The 16,942-nt window shown below is 41.3% G+C and overlaps 1 protein-coding gene across 1 annotated transcript in view; it reads right to left on the bottom strand.

Annotated features, from left to right (window-relative positions):
* Positions 1–16,581, bottom strand: part of LOC117556483 (myosin-9-like) — a gene marked incomplete at its 3' end in the record, with an annotated part of 40,969 nt that extends 24,388 nt beyond the window's left edge. Inside the window, exons 1-2 of the mRNA XM_034231809.1 lie at positions 16,363–16,581; positions 1,792–2,123 (exon numbers count right to left, since the gene is read on the bottom strand). Coding sequence (XP_034087700.1) covers positions 1,792–2,118 — 327 coding nt within the window. The remainder of the gene's footprint in view (positions 1–1,791; positions 2,124–16,362) is intronic.
* Positions 16,582–16,942: the final 361 nt, after the last annotated feature.

The following is a 16,942-nucleotide window of genomic DNA, read 5'->3' as shown; positions in this document are numbered from 1 at the left end:
ACGTCTCTATAAAATGAGGAAGCTCTCATGGACTCAGCACTGATTCAATAACAAGCTTCCCTTCCCCCACCAAGAGTTTCTCATGACTTGTTACCCTCCTATATCATTATGTAATCTCAACCCCACCCTGCCGCAACTTTGAACTGAAGATTGACCGAGCGAGCTGCAGCTACTCCACATCCAAGTATCTCAGGTAGAAATGATCTTTTCTGCTTTGAACATTAAAACCCACCTTTATTCCTTTCCATAAACTCGACTACATGTTTCCTTTTGTGTATCTGTTCCCCTCCTACCATCATCAGCTGCATTCCTGTGCTGCCCTCCCAACATTTCTGTACCAGGCGTCTCTCCCTCTGTTGTACACCCGCTCTCCCTTGAGAGAAAAAGCTCAGTCTAAAAGACTCCAGAGCCCAGAGGCCGTCTAACCGAGCGTAGCCTGGGTCTCTGGGGGGGGGGACAACAGGCCTGTGTTGATATGACCGGGTCACACTACACACTATCAAAGAGACCAAATCACTCCCAGCCCCACCACATGAGGATAAAAAACATTAATTATGTGGGAAGTAATCGCAGTTACGCGATTTACATTCCATGTCCATCGCTGCAAAATAAATGGACGCCCATCCTTCTTCTTCTCTAACTATTTTTCTCACATCTCTCATGGTGCATTATTCCCGGCAGCTTCCTGTTTACAAGATAACTCCAAACACAGGGCGAGCAAACAAGACGGGGTGCAGGGGGAGAAACGCTCGCATATTTAACAGATGTCAGAGTTTCTTTGCAGTGACAATTTGCGTATAATGGTTTGTCTTGAACAATGGAGCCTAATGAGATAATTAGGAGATGAAATGGTTTGGAGACGGGCCATGACAGATTGTTTTCTTTAAGCCAGAGGGGATTTCGTAACAATTAAAAAGAAAATTCTTCAAACTAGGGCTGGGCTATTCGGGGAATATCAAATATCACAATATTTCTTTGGAAATGCTTTGATATCTTCCCCATTGTGTTGGGCTGACTATTGATGCTTTCACAAAATAGTCCCACATTGAGATCTTTGATAAATTATCATCAGTAATCCGGATATATTGACTTGGTGGTCAAAGATAAGAATTGGGAAAAGACATCCCTTTACTGAGATGCAGCCTGAAAACTAGGAAAACACACCACTTGTAGAATAGGACATGCCCTAACATTCTAATAGTGGCCAAATTTAACTGTCCCATATATTCATCCCAATTACAGCTAAATCTAACATCTGGTTTCCTCGTCTCAAAGTCAATGGTTTCTGGAATGTGTTTTTGGTTAGATGCATGAAATAAGGTCTGTAGAATTCTCTTGTTCTATGACAATAAATATGTCAGTAAATACCCCACTGGTGAATCTAAAACAGCGGACGCTAACAAGTTTCTAACTGAGACAACTAAACGTAATCGTGCGCAACATAAGCCACCGTTAGCTTAGCGGTGGGGCATCATAAACACGTGTTGCCACAGATGTTATTTTCTGCAAAATCAAATGGTAAAATCTCATTGGCTTTTTGTCGTGGGAGCCCTTCAGGGTCGGCCTACAGAGCAGAACCCAGATCAAATGCATGCTGAAGGCTCCTTGAGCATGTTGTCCCTCACTGATCGTGCCGTTATGTTGAATGTTTGTTGTGTCTTGATATCTGTTGATGTCACACATGGAGCTGCTGTGATGCAAGGAGCATTTCAGACTTGATCTGACCATTAAAGTATTATCGCATCGTACAACTCCATTACGATTGTGCACTCTTGAAGGTTGGGTACTCACGTATATGAGCCCCGAGTAGTATCTCTCCTTCAGGTTGTGCAGCACCGACGCCTCGTTCAGGCAGGTGAGCTCGGCCATGTCCTCCACCTTGCTGAACTTGGGCGGGTTCATCTTCTGGATGTCGTCCTTGTTGACGCGGACCTTCTTCGCAGAGTCGGCCAGCTCCACCACGCACTCGTCGCCGCGCTCCTCCTTTACGGAGCCGCACTCGAAGCCCAGGCGCTCCGAGGGAACCCATACCAGCTTCTTGGTGGCCCAGTCGGCCTGAGCCAGAGGGTTGTTGACCGGGTTGCGGTCCACGTACAGGAACTTGTCTGCGGCCGACATGGTAGCTGTTTACAGAGAGAGGAAGACAAGTTTATTTATACCGCACCTTTCAACACAAGGCAATTCAAAGTGCTTTACAAAAAAGAAAGACATTCAGAAAATGGCATTTAAAAAGCAAAGATAATAAAATAACAAAAATAAATACATGGACAAAAGTTACAGTGTGAGATGTGAATAGTTCAATTAAAAGCAGCAGCAAAAAGAAAAGTCTTCAGCCTGGCTTTAAAAGTAGTCAGAGATACAGCGGCCCGTCAGGTTTCTGGGAGTTTGTTCCAGATGTTTGGAGCATAATAACTGGAGAGAGAGAGTGTTTCTTGTTAAGGCAAGTTCATGTTGTGAACAGTGGTTAGAAATGTAGATATCAATTAGGGGTCCACAACTAATCGAAATGGCAATATGGACTAGTGGAATATCAAATCACAATGACATTTTTGGTAAGGGAAAAATATGAGAAACCAGGATATGAACTCCTTGGTTTGTACAGATCCTCTTTACAGAAACAAAAATGATTAATTTTAATATATTTTTCAATAAAAATGTCAAAAAGTTATTCTCCTCATTATGAAATCATCAATCAGGCAAAAATAATTGCAATTACTTATTTTTTCTGAATCTCTCAAACAACATTATTTAAATCAAAGGTTTGATTACAAGTTAGCTGATTCGTAATGTCTGTATATTTTCCAACCACTAGCCTCACTTCAAACAATGCGAATATGACCATCGAGTAACGTGCCATATGTATCGGGCCACACCCACATTCCTATTTTGAGTATGGGTCAGATGGTTGTGTACAGCCATCGAAAAGAGAGTGTACTTTATAGATAACTATAATATAAATTGATGAGAGAAACACATTAAGAACTGCATTGATCGCACAGACAGGAGATACTTGGGGAAACTCTGGTGCCAGCAGTTCGGAAACTCAACTGAAAGCAATGCATTCTCAATATACTCCACACAGGCGTTTATGGGCTTAGTGAATGAAGAAATGATCTTGATTTATACAGCAGAACCATCTAAGACGCATTGCAAACACACACTTATACAGGCAATGATGTCAAAGTAACAGTGCCTCCTCTTCACATTATATTTGAGACGTTTAAAATGTCCTATAATGCGTATAGTGGCTTGGAACATGCCAGGGGCCACCAAATGTGGGTTTTAATATCCAAAATGTGTGGTTTCTTTTTTCCAACTGGCTTGCTGCTCCAGCACCCTGTGGAAAGCCTTGGCATTGCGACACGTCTTCAATAAAATCTGGCAGCAAAGCAGGCAGAGGGATGTGTTTCGTGTTCAGGGCCAGACCTTTGCTACCCTTTCATCTTCACATGCAATCTCTGAGGAATGCTCAAGTCTCCTCTGATGGGATGTACGGCAGGAAGAGTCTGCTGGAGTGATGTCGGGTCGACATAAAACACAACCGTGTCGAGCGAGGCTCTGCGATACTTCTTTTGCAAACTGCTGTGAGCAATAAATACAAATTCCAGTGGCTGGACCCGGGGAGGAGCAGAGATTTAAGATCATCTCGCAGTTTTTCAGAGTGATCAAATAACTGTCTGTCTGCTGGTGGGAAAGCAGCATGTCTGTGTTGTCATTACCATGGTTGGTTGGGTATCTGCTCAGAAGCGGTTAGGGGAGGAGAGTTGGCTGTGGGTGATTTTGGAGAGATAACGAAAACCTCTGCCTGGCCCTTATCAACTAAACAGTTCCAGGGACTAAACCCAGTAGGTTCATCAGGAAACAAAAGTCCCCTTTGTTCATTACCGTTTGCGTTTATTTCTTCCTCTGAGAAACCATAAAGATAAAGGATCAAAGCAGTAAAAGGCAAGTTAAGAGAACAAGTGGGGTATACAACACCACTCATGCCCTTGGTCATTTACTGTAACCTAAAGAAGTGATGATCATCTGTAGAACATGACCGCATTTATTCAATTATTAATAGAGTGGTTTTCCTTGGTCACGTTCTCTCTCTCGTCGTAGCCTTGGTCACCTTCTCTCTCTCGTGGTAGCCTTGGTCACCTTCTCTCTCTCGTGGTAGCCTATCTTTCGTTTCCCTCGTTTGTTTTTTTTAGACAGATTTCGGTTGTGTCAATAGAAAAAAACATTAGAATACATTCCTATCCCTTATATGGATACTAGCCACAATCAATAGGTAGCAGTGGAGGTTTGTGTATTCACTAGGCAGCTAACCTTCCAACAGGCTACGATAACCGTTCATGAAGTCAATGGTTAATGGAGGCAATGAAGTGTGATTTGTACCGAACAAATATTTTTTCTTATGTCTGTAAAATACTGTACTAATCGAATGCCGGAAAAACTCTCCAACGCCAAAGAAGTGACAAATTCCCTCCTGCAATTTGCATATTGAAACAGTTCATTTCACAAATATTTGCTTCCTTGTTGCGTTGCAAGACGTGATGATTTGGGAGGCAACTTGTCAAACTACATTAAGTTTCTCATAAGCATTACAGTAAACTTAAACTAATGGTTGATGTCCAATGCATAATCAAACATAACTACACTAAAGGCATATATAGACAACAAGCTCTGCACAAGCTGCTGCTCCTATAATACACTTCTGAAAGCTCCCACACAAAGCATGTTGTTGACAGGGAGTGCTGCGGGTTAACCCATATAGAAAGTGGCTAGACCAGTGCGACCAGTTTGGAGCAAGAGGAAGAAAGAGATCTGAGCCGACACACCCAACTACAGCGAGGGAAGAGACACTCGGGCAGTTAACTGATCATGGTTTGCTTTCACTGACAGCGAGGAGACTTTACCATCCCAATTATAATTCCTACACGGCGGGAGAATGACACCGTTTTCCCAGCAGCACTAGGGTGGTTGGCCTTTTTTGGCATTGTCTCCCCTCCAATAAAAAAAAACCTAGTGACCACTGAGAGGCTTTTTTGCATAACAGCAGAGGTCAGGTTCAACCCAGCGTAACATTTATCATCATGTATGATAAATATCAGCTGGCAGTGTTTCATATCTCCGAGAGTTTTTTGCATCGTTGGCAGTGGGGCGAGGTTTCCGTGCCAAATCTCTTGCTCAACATCCGTAAACACTGCCTTTACACAACTTTGCAGAAGTTAGTTTCAATGCAGGGAAATTGGTTTAAAGAGCAGATGTGTATTTGAACGAATAGGGGAAACATTGGATTAACTTCGAGAAGGTCAATCTACAGGTCATTTCATAAATCAAACTTAATCTCCAAAAGATTCTTGATATTAGTTTACTATATTTTTCAAGGATAATGCGAGCACTTCAATTATTATGATTCTCACTCATATTGCAAAACATATCACAATAGTCCAAAAAGTTTAATTTAGTTTCCATTTTTTTCTGCCCGAACATTCAAATACTGGCCAAATTGAACTGACTCATATATTCATCCATCTCCAACTATAGCAACTTTGATCCTCACTATCAACTATGCTCCTGACAAAATGCAGTCCAACGAACACAGCATTCCTGATCTCAACTGAAAAAAAGCGTCCGACCCTTGAGAGCAAAGGGAAGAGGTTGCTGCGTTTATCAGGGTTGTGTCGGCCCCGTCTGTTCCGGCACATTAACCCCGAACTGTGAGAATGAAAGCAGAGCGAGAGCCATTCTTCTCATGACCCCTGCCTCCCTCAGACTGCGCTACAGCTGACGTCCATCACCGCTACACCCGCCTCCAAACTCATCTCTAATATGGACCCCATCCTGAACAGAACGTGGGGCAAATTAGTCCTGCTTTACCTCTCAGCTGGCACCCTCCGAACACCCCCCTCCGCCTCTCTGTTGATGCAGTCTTTTCAGGGTCGCATTCCTCCCGCACTCACCCTTTATCAGGGAGCAGCAGCATTCCTCACATTTCTCAATGCCTGCCTGCCCCCCCCCCCCCCCCCCCACCTTCTTTACATCTCCCAGACTTATTGTATGGCTTTCCTTCCCGTTTCCCCCTCCCATCACACCGGCAGTCATGTGTGCCTTTAGGAGTTTCATCACTCGTGGGAGATCAGCATCCTCTGGCAGTAGAGCTGCATACATCGAACAGACCTAAGTGCTCTCATTTCCTTTGTGTACGTTCCCATGATCCTTTAAAATTCGCTGCATTACTCGCTCCACTACATTGGGATAAGTTGGCCCCATGCAGGGTTGAATCCGAGCCATGGCTGATTATAATCCCGGTAGCTTTGTTGCAAAAGCAAGAACACGCCTAAAGAGGAGGCTTGTTTGCTTTTATCATTGTACTCCAGGTGCAGGTACGCATCATAGACACCATAAAAGAAGCAAATTAAACATTTCTAACAAACACAGACGCCATCTGTTGCTGCAGTCTAATGGATTAAGCGCGTATTGTAACTAAAAGGTTGTTTTCATTACCAATTAACCAGGCAATTATTGTTCACATTAATTGCTTTGAATGCAATTACCTTTAGTCAGCCTCAAGATCATGTTTTATTAGGGCTGGACAATATGGAGAGGATATAATATGTGTGTCCAAATAGCTCAATCGATAGGGGACGATATTGTAGCCTTGACTATTGATGCTTTTAAAAATATTTACACAATGAGAATTTTGATAAATGGTCGTCAGTAACGAGGATTTATTGACTTTGCAAGTAAAGGCAACAAATAGAAAAGCTACAAGTCTGAGAAATACAGAAAATGTCATTTACTTTAGTGTAACGCATTTAAATGCAGCACAAACTTGCAAAACTGGGATATCCTAAATGTATACAGATAGGATATATCGTCACATATCACAAAATCAGTATAACCCAACTTCAAATGATCTGATCAATAGAGCAACACCAGAAAGATATTCAGTATACTCAATTTGAAAATTGGTAATAGTTGGTACTTTTACATGATCAATATTTACCCATTACTTTTCTACCAATCAATTCAAGTTTAAGGTACAATATGCGTAGCAAAGTCTGTTGATATCGGCCTCAGTCCGACGCTTGCCACAGATAACTCAGTGACACACTTCCAACCACCTCTCCGGAGAGTAGCTTGAGGACTAAAATTACACCAGAAGCTATTCTAGGTAGCGCTGTTCTATATTGAAAGTTAAAAAAAAAAAGGAGGGATAAAGAAATTCTATCAGGCAATTTCAGACGAAGGTCTTTCCCTTGTGTAGGCGGAGGGTTATAGTAAGACATGGATGTGGACTTTGAGATAGAACAGTGTGCATAGAGGCACCCCACCCGTTTCCCTGGCTCAGATTCCAGCCAACTCCATAATCCCGTAAGAATCAAGGTTTCTTGTCACTTTGCAAGCCGCTCGGCTGTGAAAGCATCCACTATCTATTCTGGCGAGACCCATTTACGATGAGATTAGCTGGGAGATAATCATAACAAGGATTACTCATTCATTTAACCCATGGCAGCGAGGCACCTCGAAACCAAGCCCTGGGCCAAAATCCTTGAACGTTATCAAACCTGACGGAGGCACCGGTAAAGGATTAGGCTGTATTCTAAAAAGGCCCAAATGAGAAACATACCTCACTCAAAGGGGGTGACGTTTTCTTGCATTTGATATATTGTGATTTAGGAAAACAATGGCCCTCTTGGTATTTTCTAATGTACTTATTCATTGCTGCAGTACTATTCTATGTTATGTAATCAAAATGCCCATATGAATACAGAGTTAGCTGTGTTCGGGAAAAGCAGAACCATAAAATAGATATCACAAGGAAGAGAGGACCGAAGCCCGTTTTAGAAACCAGACCAGAGGCCAGAATGTGGTTGAACAGAGGAAGTGATGCAGTGGCCTGGACTTTGAGAAGGAAGCGTAGGAGAAACCAGGATAGGAAGGGGGGGAAAAAGGAAAAAGCGAGAATTGAATGTCCTTTTTAGTCCCGGTTGGAAGGCGCCTCGACCTAGGTCTTTATAACATTCAGGCATACATCCATCAGTCAGACTCTCGCTCTCATTCCTTTCCACCTCAGTGACTCTTCCTGTAAAAACCAGGAGTCGAAACAACCTCTACCACTGCATGACCATGTGAAGTCAAACCCTCCGAAGGGAACCTATAAACCAGCTGTGCTGTGCTGACGGCCCCATTGACAGGAATATTAATAGAATGCCTGAAAAGTCAATAACGCTGTAGCACCAACTGCATCCCATCACAACGTCGCAGCTGGCTTTGGCCGAGCCTGTCGTCGGCTTCCAATGTTTATCTTACTCTTTCCAGCAAATACTCCCAATCTCTAGCTCAAGTGTCAGGACTCTTGGGTCTTGGCTTGGAAACTGTAACTCTCCTCCTCTCCCCCAACAAGCGAATGATTTACTGGCATTTACTCATGAAAGTAGCTTTGTTGTTTGGCAAAAACAAGAAGGGAAAATGAACAGGAAACAAAAGCCTAAAGCTCGGGTGTAGTTTTAGCTTGCTTTGTTTTACCATTATACTCAAAGTGCAGGTAGACGTGTTGGTCGCCATTAACACTGCAACTGAAAACCATCTGTTGCTGCATTCTAATGGATTACGCATGTATAGAAAACAGAGAAAAACGCTTAAAAAGTCATCCTCGAAATGACGTCTTCATACTGTCTTTTTGTCAGATGATACTCAATTTGAAACCAGGGAATGTTTGGTACTTTTACAGGATTATCGATATATAAATATACAAATGCAGACACTATTTTAGCTGCAGTCACGTAGTGCAACCAATTTACATTATCAATGAATCTGCCAATTCGTTTTAAGATGAACAAAATGATTGAAAAGTCAACCTGAAGGTGAATTCTTCAGATTGTCTTTTTGTCCGAACAACAAGCCGAAACTGAAAGATATTCAGTAACCTTTTTTTAAACTAAGGAATGTTTGGTACTTTTACAGGAATGTTCATTTACAGTATTCTCCCTATACAATTTTGACAATCAACGTAACCCTTCACCTACATTTCTGGCAAAACCCAAAGCTATTAAGTAAACTCAAATTGAAACGTTGTACTTTTAAAAAGGAAAGCAACATACAGTATTTGACCATTCGTTTTCTGACAATCAAGAGTTTCAGCTCCAATTTGGACATCTAGCAGTCCGACTCTCAAGCCTGCAACAGACACCTCACACTTCAAACTACCACTCTCCAGTTTAAGTGTCAGGACTGTTGTTTCTTGGCTTGGCCACTGTTAACCCCCTCAGTCCACTGATTGACTGACTGAGTCTCGTGAAAGCGAGAGTGGGTGCCAGCTGCGGACTGGCAAGGTACCGAGTCAGTCAAAACTCATTATGGTCTCACACCACTCAGTCAGTACTTTCCCTCTCTCCCCTTCGTCCTCCTTCTCTAGAAGTGGGAAGGGTGGGGCAAGAGGGGAGGGAAGAGGAAATGACAAAGTAAGAAAACTATTTTGCCATTTGTGGAACTTGTCGAGTCTTTCGAGGAGGAGGGAAGGTGGCGTTTCTCTGCGAGCACACGCTGGGAGAAGCAAATTAGGCCCTTGCTGGAAAATAACTGCACGGCAGATCTACATCACTTTAAACAGTACTTTTCACATTCCTGCCCCGACCGGGATCCGATTTCACTCTGATCTATGCCACCTACCATTTACAACAGGAGGCGCCTCGAGATGTTTGGACTTTGTCTGCATTACTTTAGCTGTTTTGAACGGTTTGTCCATTTCTTTTAGCTTCATATTACAAAAGTGTTATCAATGGGAGTTAGTGAACTACTTCCTGGTTTACCCAATTCAAGGTAAATGTCATTGAGGCCAATTTGACCTTGGGTGTTGGTCAGATAAGCACATTATGGTCCGAGTCATAGAACAAATTCCACATCAATCATTCCAACAGCTACCCAAGTGCACCATCGAACGCACGATTGACTGGTTATTGGCCAAAACAGAGCAGATACCGCACTGCACCAGAAGGCCCTTTTACTGGAACACTCCACAGTATTGACTTAGATAGAGAGATAGGTGGTTACGTAAGCGCCAGACGGTGAAAGAACGCAGAGGGGAGTTAAGATACACATTTCAATTTGTCAGCATTGCTTATTTTCTGAGGAATGCTAAACTGGCCCGGCCATGTCTTTTATTTCTGACAGAAGCAGTGAAATAAATCTAAGATTAAGTCATCCCATCTGCTCCTATGAACTTACACTTTGTATCCCATCACCAGACAATGATACTTCACCCTTTTGGATGACTCTTCTTGACCTTTACTTGTTATCTCTACCAAGGGCACTCATTCTCATCAGACACTCGGTGACATCCAAGTAGCCACATGTTAGTCCCACATCCTGGACATCTGGTGTGCAACACAATTCTGGACTGACATGAGAATAAACCGTCCAATGGTAGACAGAAGACTCATTACACAGCATGTTTCAAAGTGCAAAGTGCAAAAATGAGTGTGTAGAATATGTGTTGTGTGCAACTACTTTTCTATGGTATTACATGGCAGGTGTGCAGCTCACACACACACACACCCAACCACGGACAAAGTCTACTTCCTTACTTGTACAGCAATACAACCCAGTGTTACCGCAAACGCCTCAGTCATAAGGGGTTATTATGGGGTCTCTGCTTCTGAATAAATGCATGACTTTACTTTAAATGTCATTTGGATAATCTGTACAAATGCATTGCTGAGTTACATCAACTAAAACTGCACAATATGCTCATAATTATCATACGATATAAAATAAGGTTTTTACATCATAATCGTGTCCTCAGGTAGGGCGATTCAATTACAAACGCTCTTTAACATTGGCTTTGAAATATAATGTATTAGTGGCTCTTGTGTTCAGTCCAATGTTCAATATCAGAAAGAGGATATTTTTTTTATTCAACAAGCAAAGCGATATACTTTAGCAGCACTAAATGTAGCAGAGAAAAAACAACATAAATGCACTTTAATATCAGTTTATTGCATTATTCAACCCTATAAAAACATCAATAAAGAGACTTCCACCTTCAACTATTTTCTACAAGGAAGTAACGTGGGGAAATTCACCGCCAAGTGCTGACTATGACTTCTTAAACAAACAGGAAGTTGGTTCATTTAACCTCCACCGCAGAGGTCGGAAATCACTGATCGAGCATTACCTCATCACTGGTGCCACAAAACAGAAAGCTGAATGATCTGGAGAGCCGCAAGTATCGGTCACAAGAGGCGAGGTCAAAGTCTGTGTCAGAAATCTGAACAAGGCGTTGCTTTAATCCGAGTGCAACTATTTCCTGCCATTGTTCGGCCCTCATTGTAACCTTACAGGTGCTGTGAGGGGGAGGATGGAGGAAAGCAAGGCAAACACAAACAGAGGAAAAGAGGCAGGGGGGTGTCGAGGAAATGAAGGAACACAGACGGGAGTAAAGGGCACAGAGAAGAGGAGGCCAAGACACAACGAGGAAATGTAAGAACTAAAACGGCAGCGAAAGGAAATGGGGAAACCCAAAACACACTGCGCAGATATATCCTCAGGCAAAGTCAGCTCAACCGTTCTGACTGAGGACACTTCAACATGCTGTTCAACCAGAAGAACAGCAGAGGAGGCATTTAGGAGATGAATATGTATCGATATCATTAGTGATATGGCAAATGCAGTGCGACAGCTGATTTGTTGTGTTTCCTTTCCTTCTTGTAATCTGTGGTGGAATTCAGGGTACACATTCAGGGTATTCTCACTTTGTGCTACTTTATGATTTAACTCCACAACATTTTAGAAATCCATATTGTACTTTTTAGTTTACTACATTTATTAGACAGCTTTAGTTAGTAGCTACTTTGCACATTCAGATTATTAATGCAAAAAATAATAATTTAAAATGTCTTTATTCTGAAATGGAGATACCTCATAATGAGCACTTTTGTAATCAAGTATATCTTGCTACTATTTTTTTACTCGAGTATATTTTTGAATGCAGGACTTTTTCTTTTACAGAGTATTGTCACACTGTAGTATTCTTACTTTTACTCAAGTAAAAATATCCAACTCTTTGGCATCACCAGCTTTAGAAGAAAAACACATTATTATTAACTCAGTGAATTTGAGCCAGTGCGAGGACTATGAGCCGGACTATGAGCCGGACTATGAGCCGGACTATGAGCCGGACTATGAGCCGGACTATGAGCCGGACTATGAGCCGGACTATGAGCCGGACTATGAGCCGGACTATGAGCCGGACTATGAGCCGGACTCTGACCACATAGTGAGAAAAGTCCTGATCAGCTCTGCCATGGTTAATGGAGGATCTTAACAGTCTCCGCTCTGACTGGAATGTGTTGCCTGCATGAATGAATCTCAGCTGACTGTAGGAAACCAGGAGGAGCATGACGCTTCACCGCCCAGCAATCATCCACGACATTTATTACTAGAGTTAAGTATGGCTAGAGAATGCCTGAGCGATATACTCAGAAAAGAAACTGGGAAAGTCCAACTGAAAGCCTCCTTTGAAGTGTTAACATTATGTATTTTGTTGAAGAAGTTGGCGGATATTAGGGATGCAACCGACATAGTTTGTTGTTAATGTTTCATCTCAATACTTTCTTCATTGATAACTTAGTCAATACATTTTTAAGTGGATCTTTTTGTCCAAACGCTATTGGATAGATGCCATTTAAAACAATTAAAAGATTATAGGAACCAAAACAGATCCATATTTGGAAAGTATCTTTAAGTAGCACTAGAAGAGGCCTGAGCGATGTACTCGGAAAAGAAAATTGGCATGGTGGAACTGACATATTGTACTTTATTGTAGAAGTAGTTGGCGCAGATTAGGGTCGCAACAAACGGTCCTTTTTGTTTCTGATTAGTCTTTCAAATATGTTTTTTAGACTGAAATCTAAAGTCCATTAAATGGCAAAAAGGAGAAGCACATGCCCACAAAGAAGCCTCGCAGAAGTGTTAAAACAACATGTCTTTTCCAAATAATAGCACAAAAGCCAATAACATTCTGTTAACAACCAACTAAGAAAGAAAACAAGAAAAGCTTCACATTTGAAAAGCTGGAGCGAGTGATTTCTTTGCATATTTGCTTTACAAAATGACCAACAATTAACCAATTATCTTTCCACAAATAGTTTCAGTTTCAGCTGAAGTTCAGCAGGTTTTTAAAGCCTCTCCAGCCTGTCACCCTCAGGGCTTCTCTCCTCTTATCCTGACTGAACGCAACGCTTGATTTAACCTATAAATGCAGCTAGAAGGGCACAAACCTAACAGATAAAAGATTAGAAATTCTTGCCATCCTTGAGAGTTCATCCCAATAAACATCCTTGTGGTGTGTGTGTGTGTGTGTGTGTCACACGGCCCTCCATTTGATACTCTCCTTTTCTAAAAACACACAATCTTACTAACTACCTTCAATAAAACCTAGAACATCCACAGGCATGTTCCCTTGAGACGTTGTCATATTGGGAAGCTTGAACAGCCTGGGCCCCTTGTTCACATTTTAAGATGTCTGTGTTTAATTTGGTCTATCCAGCAGTACACATCTCCCCGGGGGCCCAGAGTTTGGACATTGCTGACACACGGATGAAGGAATGTAACGATCTCTGCAGGGGGCTTCATAACACTGGCACTACACGAGAAGAACTGGCCTCCAGAGAAAGCCATTGCACAATCCATTACTAGAACTTGATTTATGACTCGAGGTACAACAACAGGATATGACATGTGTCCCCCGATGTGGCCCTTTTAAGGCTACATCTGATATGTCTTTCTAAAACACACAACAAGGAACATATGACTGCCAACAAAGTGCGGTTTGTTCTCAGATATTGCAATAACTTTTTCAGCATGAATAGTCGTTTGCACAATCGCTTGGGAAACAAAATGTTATTAATTGTGGTGAGCGCATACTGTGTTTTTAATAGCTTCTTGGCATCAGCTGATTGTAAGAGTATGGTTATGATTACTACAAAAAAAGTGCCGCTCACACACACTCCTAACACAATAGAAGCAGGTCTGGGTGCCCAGTTTGACTGCAGGTAGAGTTAATGCATGTTTTTTTTGTGCTAAACCTCAGAGCGTTTGCTAGCCTCAATGTCAGCAGGGCGTGCTAGCATACCAGAGACTGTTTGCTCCCCAGAGTGCAAACACAATGATGTGCCATCAAACAGAGCAAACAGCAATTGCGCAGACAAAACAAACAGGTGTGTACGATGAGGCGACGTAGTGAGGCGACGTAGTGAGGCGCAGTGAGAATGTGACACTTTTTACAGATCTGGAGAAAGTCTGGCATATTTCATAAAAACATGAAGTGGGTTAGCTGAGACATGCATTGGTATTAGCCTCAATTAAAGGTTAGTTTCCTGTTAATGTATTGGCTGCTAACTCTGTAATATGGGTAACACTGCAACAATCAGATGTTATTCTACCTGTTTTCTTAATGCTACAATAAGTGTGTACTTTGTCCTACTCACTGTGATTTTGTTTGATCTATATAGTTATTTGCTTATGTAATTATATCAGTACGATATGATCCCTCTTTGAAGTTTTTTGTGTGATATTTTCTGAATCAGGGGTCTAAAAGTCAAGTGTACTATTTTTCTTTACAGCCATAAAAGGCCACTACTACATTTTAAAATGTCTTGGCTTGATATTGATATATTCCATAAAAATTGCAATGGAAAAACGTGCATGTTCATCAGAGTTGGCCACACTGTAATTACAAGACAAACTTGGTGATTTCCAGCCTGGCATTCTGAAATCTGGCTGATATCAGAACCAGTGCATCATGCACCCTAGGCTTGGAGCAATATGCATGCCAAATGTTTATTGTCTAAACACATCGTAATGTCAGGCATTCAAAGGCCACATCCAAAACGTGTTTTATGAAGGGTATTTTTAAAACCCACACATTTTCCTTTTATATTTCTCGGGTCCAATATTGAGCTGTATGCAAATGTTTTACATTGTTATGCAACTCTGTAATATGTATTAGTAATTTTGGGTGGTCATTCCTCACTCATGTTTGAAAGACTCGATGGGTGACTAAAAAAATATATTACAAGTAAGGACATACAAATATTTATATTATATGTTCAGAATATCCTCCAACACTTGTGATTTTGTTCAATTAAGAGTGCACAAAAGGTCAACAACTCTGATCATAGGAAGAAGTAATTAGATGTTAAACCTAAGTAAAAGTACTAACATCGAAATACTGGGTACTTAAAAGTACAAATATTTATTAAACATCATTTTAGTTTTGCAGCAGGTAGAGGTGGAGCTTAATGTAATGACTTTTTATATCACCAGGTAAATTAATCCATAATTATTTTAATTTTTTTTAAAATCATAATTCATTAGTTGCTCTACTTTTTTTTAATTAATAATATGAACCTGCAGAGTAACTAATGTAGTAAAAAAAGTAATGCAGAGGAGCCAAAAGTGCAATATTCGACTCCAAACTGTTGTAAAGTAACCTCGAAGTGTAAAGTAGCACACAATGTCAAGTACAGTAATCGAGTAAATGTACCAAGTTGCTTCCCATACTTTCAACCAACTGGCCAAAGCAGTACCAAACTAAATCTGTCAAACAGTCAAATGTATTTGCTTGGGGGCCCATTGAAACCCCTTCAAAGGCCCCGGTATAAGCATCAGGGTTGAACAGAAAGAAAAGTCAGACATGCAGATGACCCGAGAAGAAGCACAGTGCCTTTTCCTTTTTTTGAAGTCCACCGGTAAACCAGTGACGTCATGCCCGCGAGCCAGACATATTACTGGCCACACACAGCGTCCGTTTCCCACCAACCGAAAAAGTTTAACCACAAATTATGAATACACATTAACTCATCCGGTTTCCAATAAGGGTGCAATTATTTAAATCTCATTTTCATCCAACTTGAACTCTTAAACAGACCCTTCTTTTTTTTTTTTGCAACTCATTCACGCAAATCACTTCCTGCCACCACCAACCGTTATGACTTTTTTAGCTTAACGGCTATAATTCGAATTAAAAAACGACCGTTACAAACATGTAACTCAAATGGCACGTATGTTAGAGTCGAATAAACTATATAATGTAAGTTAAGTGCTGTAAAAATGAACTGAACCTCGGTTAAAAAAAAATCTGTTCAGGAGGTGTCCACCCATCTGAAGCAAGGCACGTTTATTTGTATAGCACCTTTCAACACCATTCAAAGTGCTTTACAAAAGTGCAGAAATACATGATAAAATAGCATTTAAAAACAGTCTGAAGAAGCAGTTAACTAGCCACCCGTGCTTCCTGGTTCATGGCATTTTCATTGAATGAGTTAATGAAAGAGTGCCAACATGGCGGTGAAAAAGTGTGCAAAGAATTACCTGCTTTCAGAGGGTTTCTAACAACAGGCTCAGTCAGCGTCGCCGTGAGTCAAAACTTGTGTTCCTGTCGACGGGTTCAGGCTAAACTACGCTGCTTCTTCTTCCTCTCTTTCTCCACTCCACTCGTTTTTTTCCTGTTCCTCTGCCCTCCCTCCTCTACTGGGTGGCTGCTCACTGGTTCGTTTCTCTCGGTACGTAGGCAGGCAGCAGCATGGAAGTCTGGAGAGAGGAAAGGATCCAGCTTTTAAAGGCGGGACTCCGAGAGATGCTAAGTGACGCATGAAGCTCAAAATGATAATAATAATTTACAGGAACAGGATAATATACGTTACAAGTAGCCTATTTGCCATTTATTTATTTATTTATTCTATGAATGTATGAGAGATTATTCCAGGATGGAGACATTATTTTTTATCTACCCTTGATTGAATTTTTTTTTTAGTGTACAGTTAATTTAATTTTGGGAAATGTCATATTCATACAAAGAAATGGGCTGACTCCAAACCCAATTTTTGAACATTTGTACCAATTATTAAAACAATATAATAGCACTAATTAACACATTATGAATAGAAAGGCT

This window comes from Gymnodraco acuticeps, unplaced genomic scaffold (genome assembly GCF_902827175.1).
Source record: "Gymnodraco acuticeps unplaced genomic scaffold, fGymAcu1.1, whole genome shotgun sequence".
Taxonomy (NCBI): domain Eukaryota; kingdom Metazoa; phylum Chordata; class Actinopteri; order Perciformes; family Bathydraconidae; genus Gymnodraco; species Gymnodraco acuticeps.
This window is presented reverse-complemented; position numbering and strand designations above follow the sequence as displayed.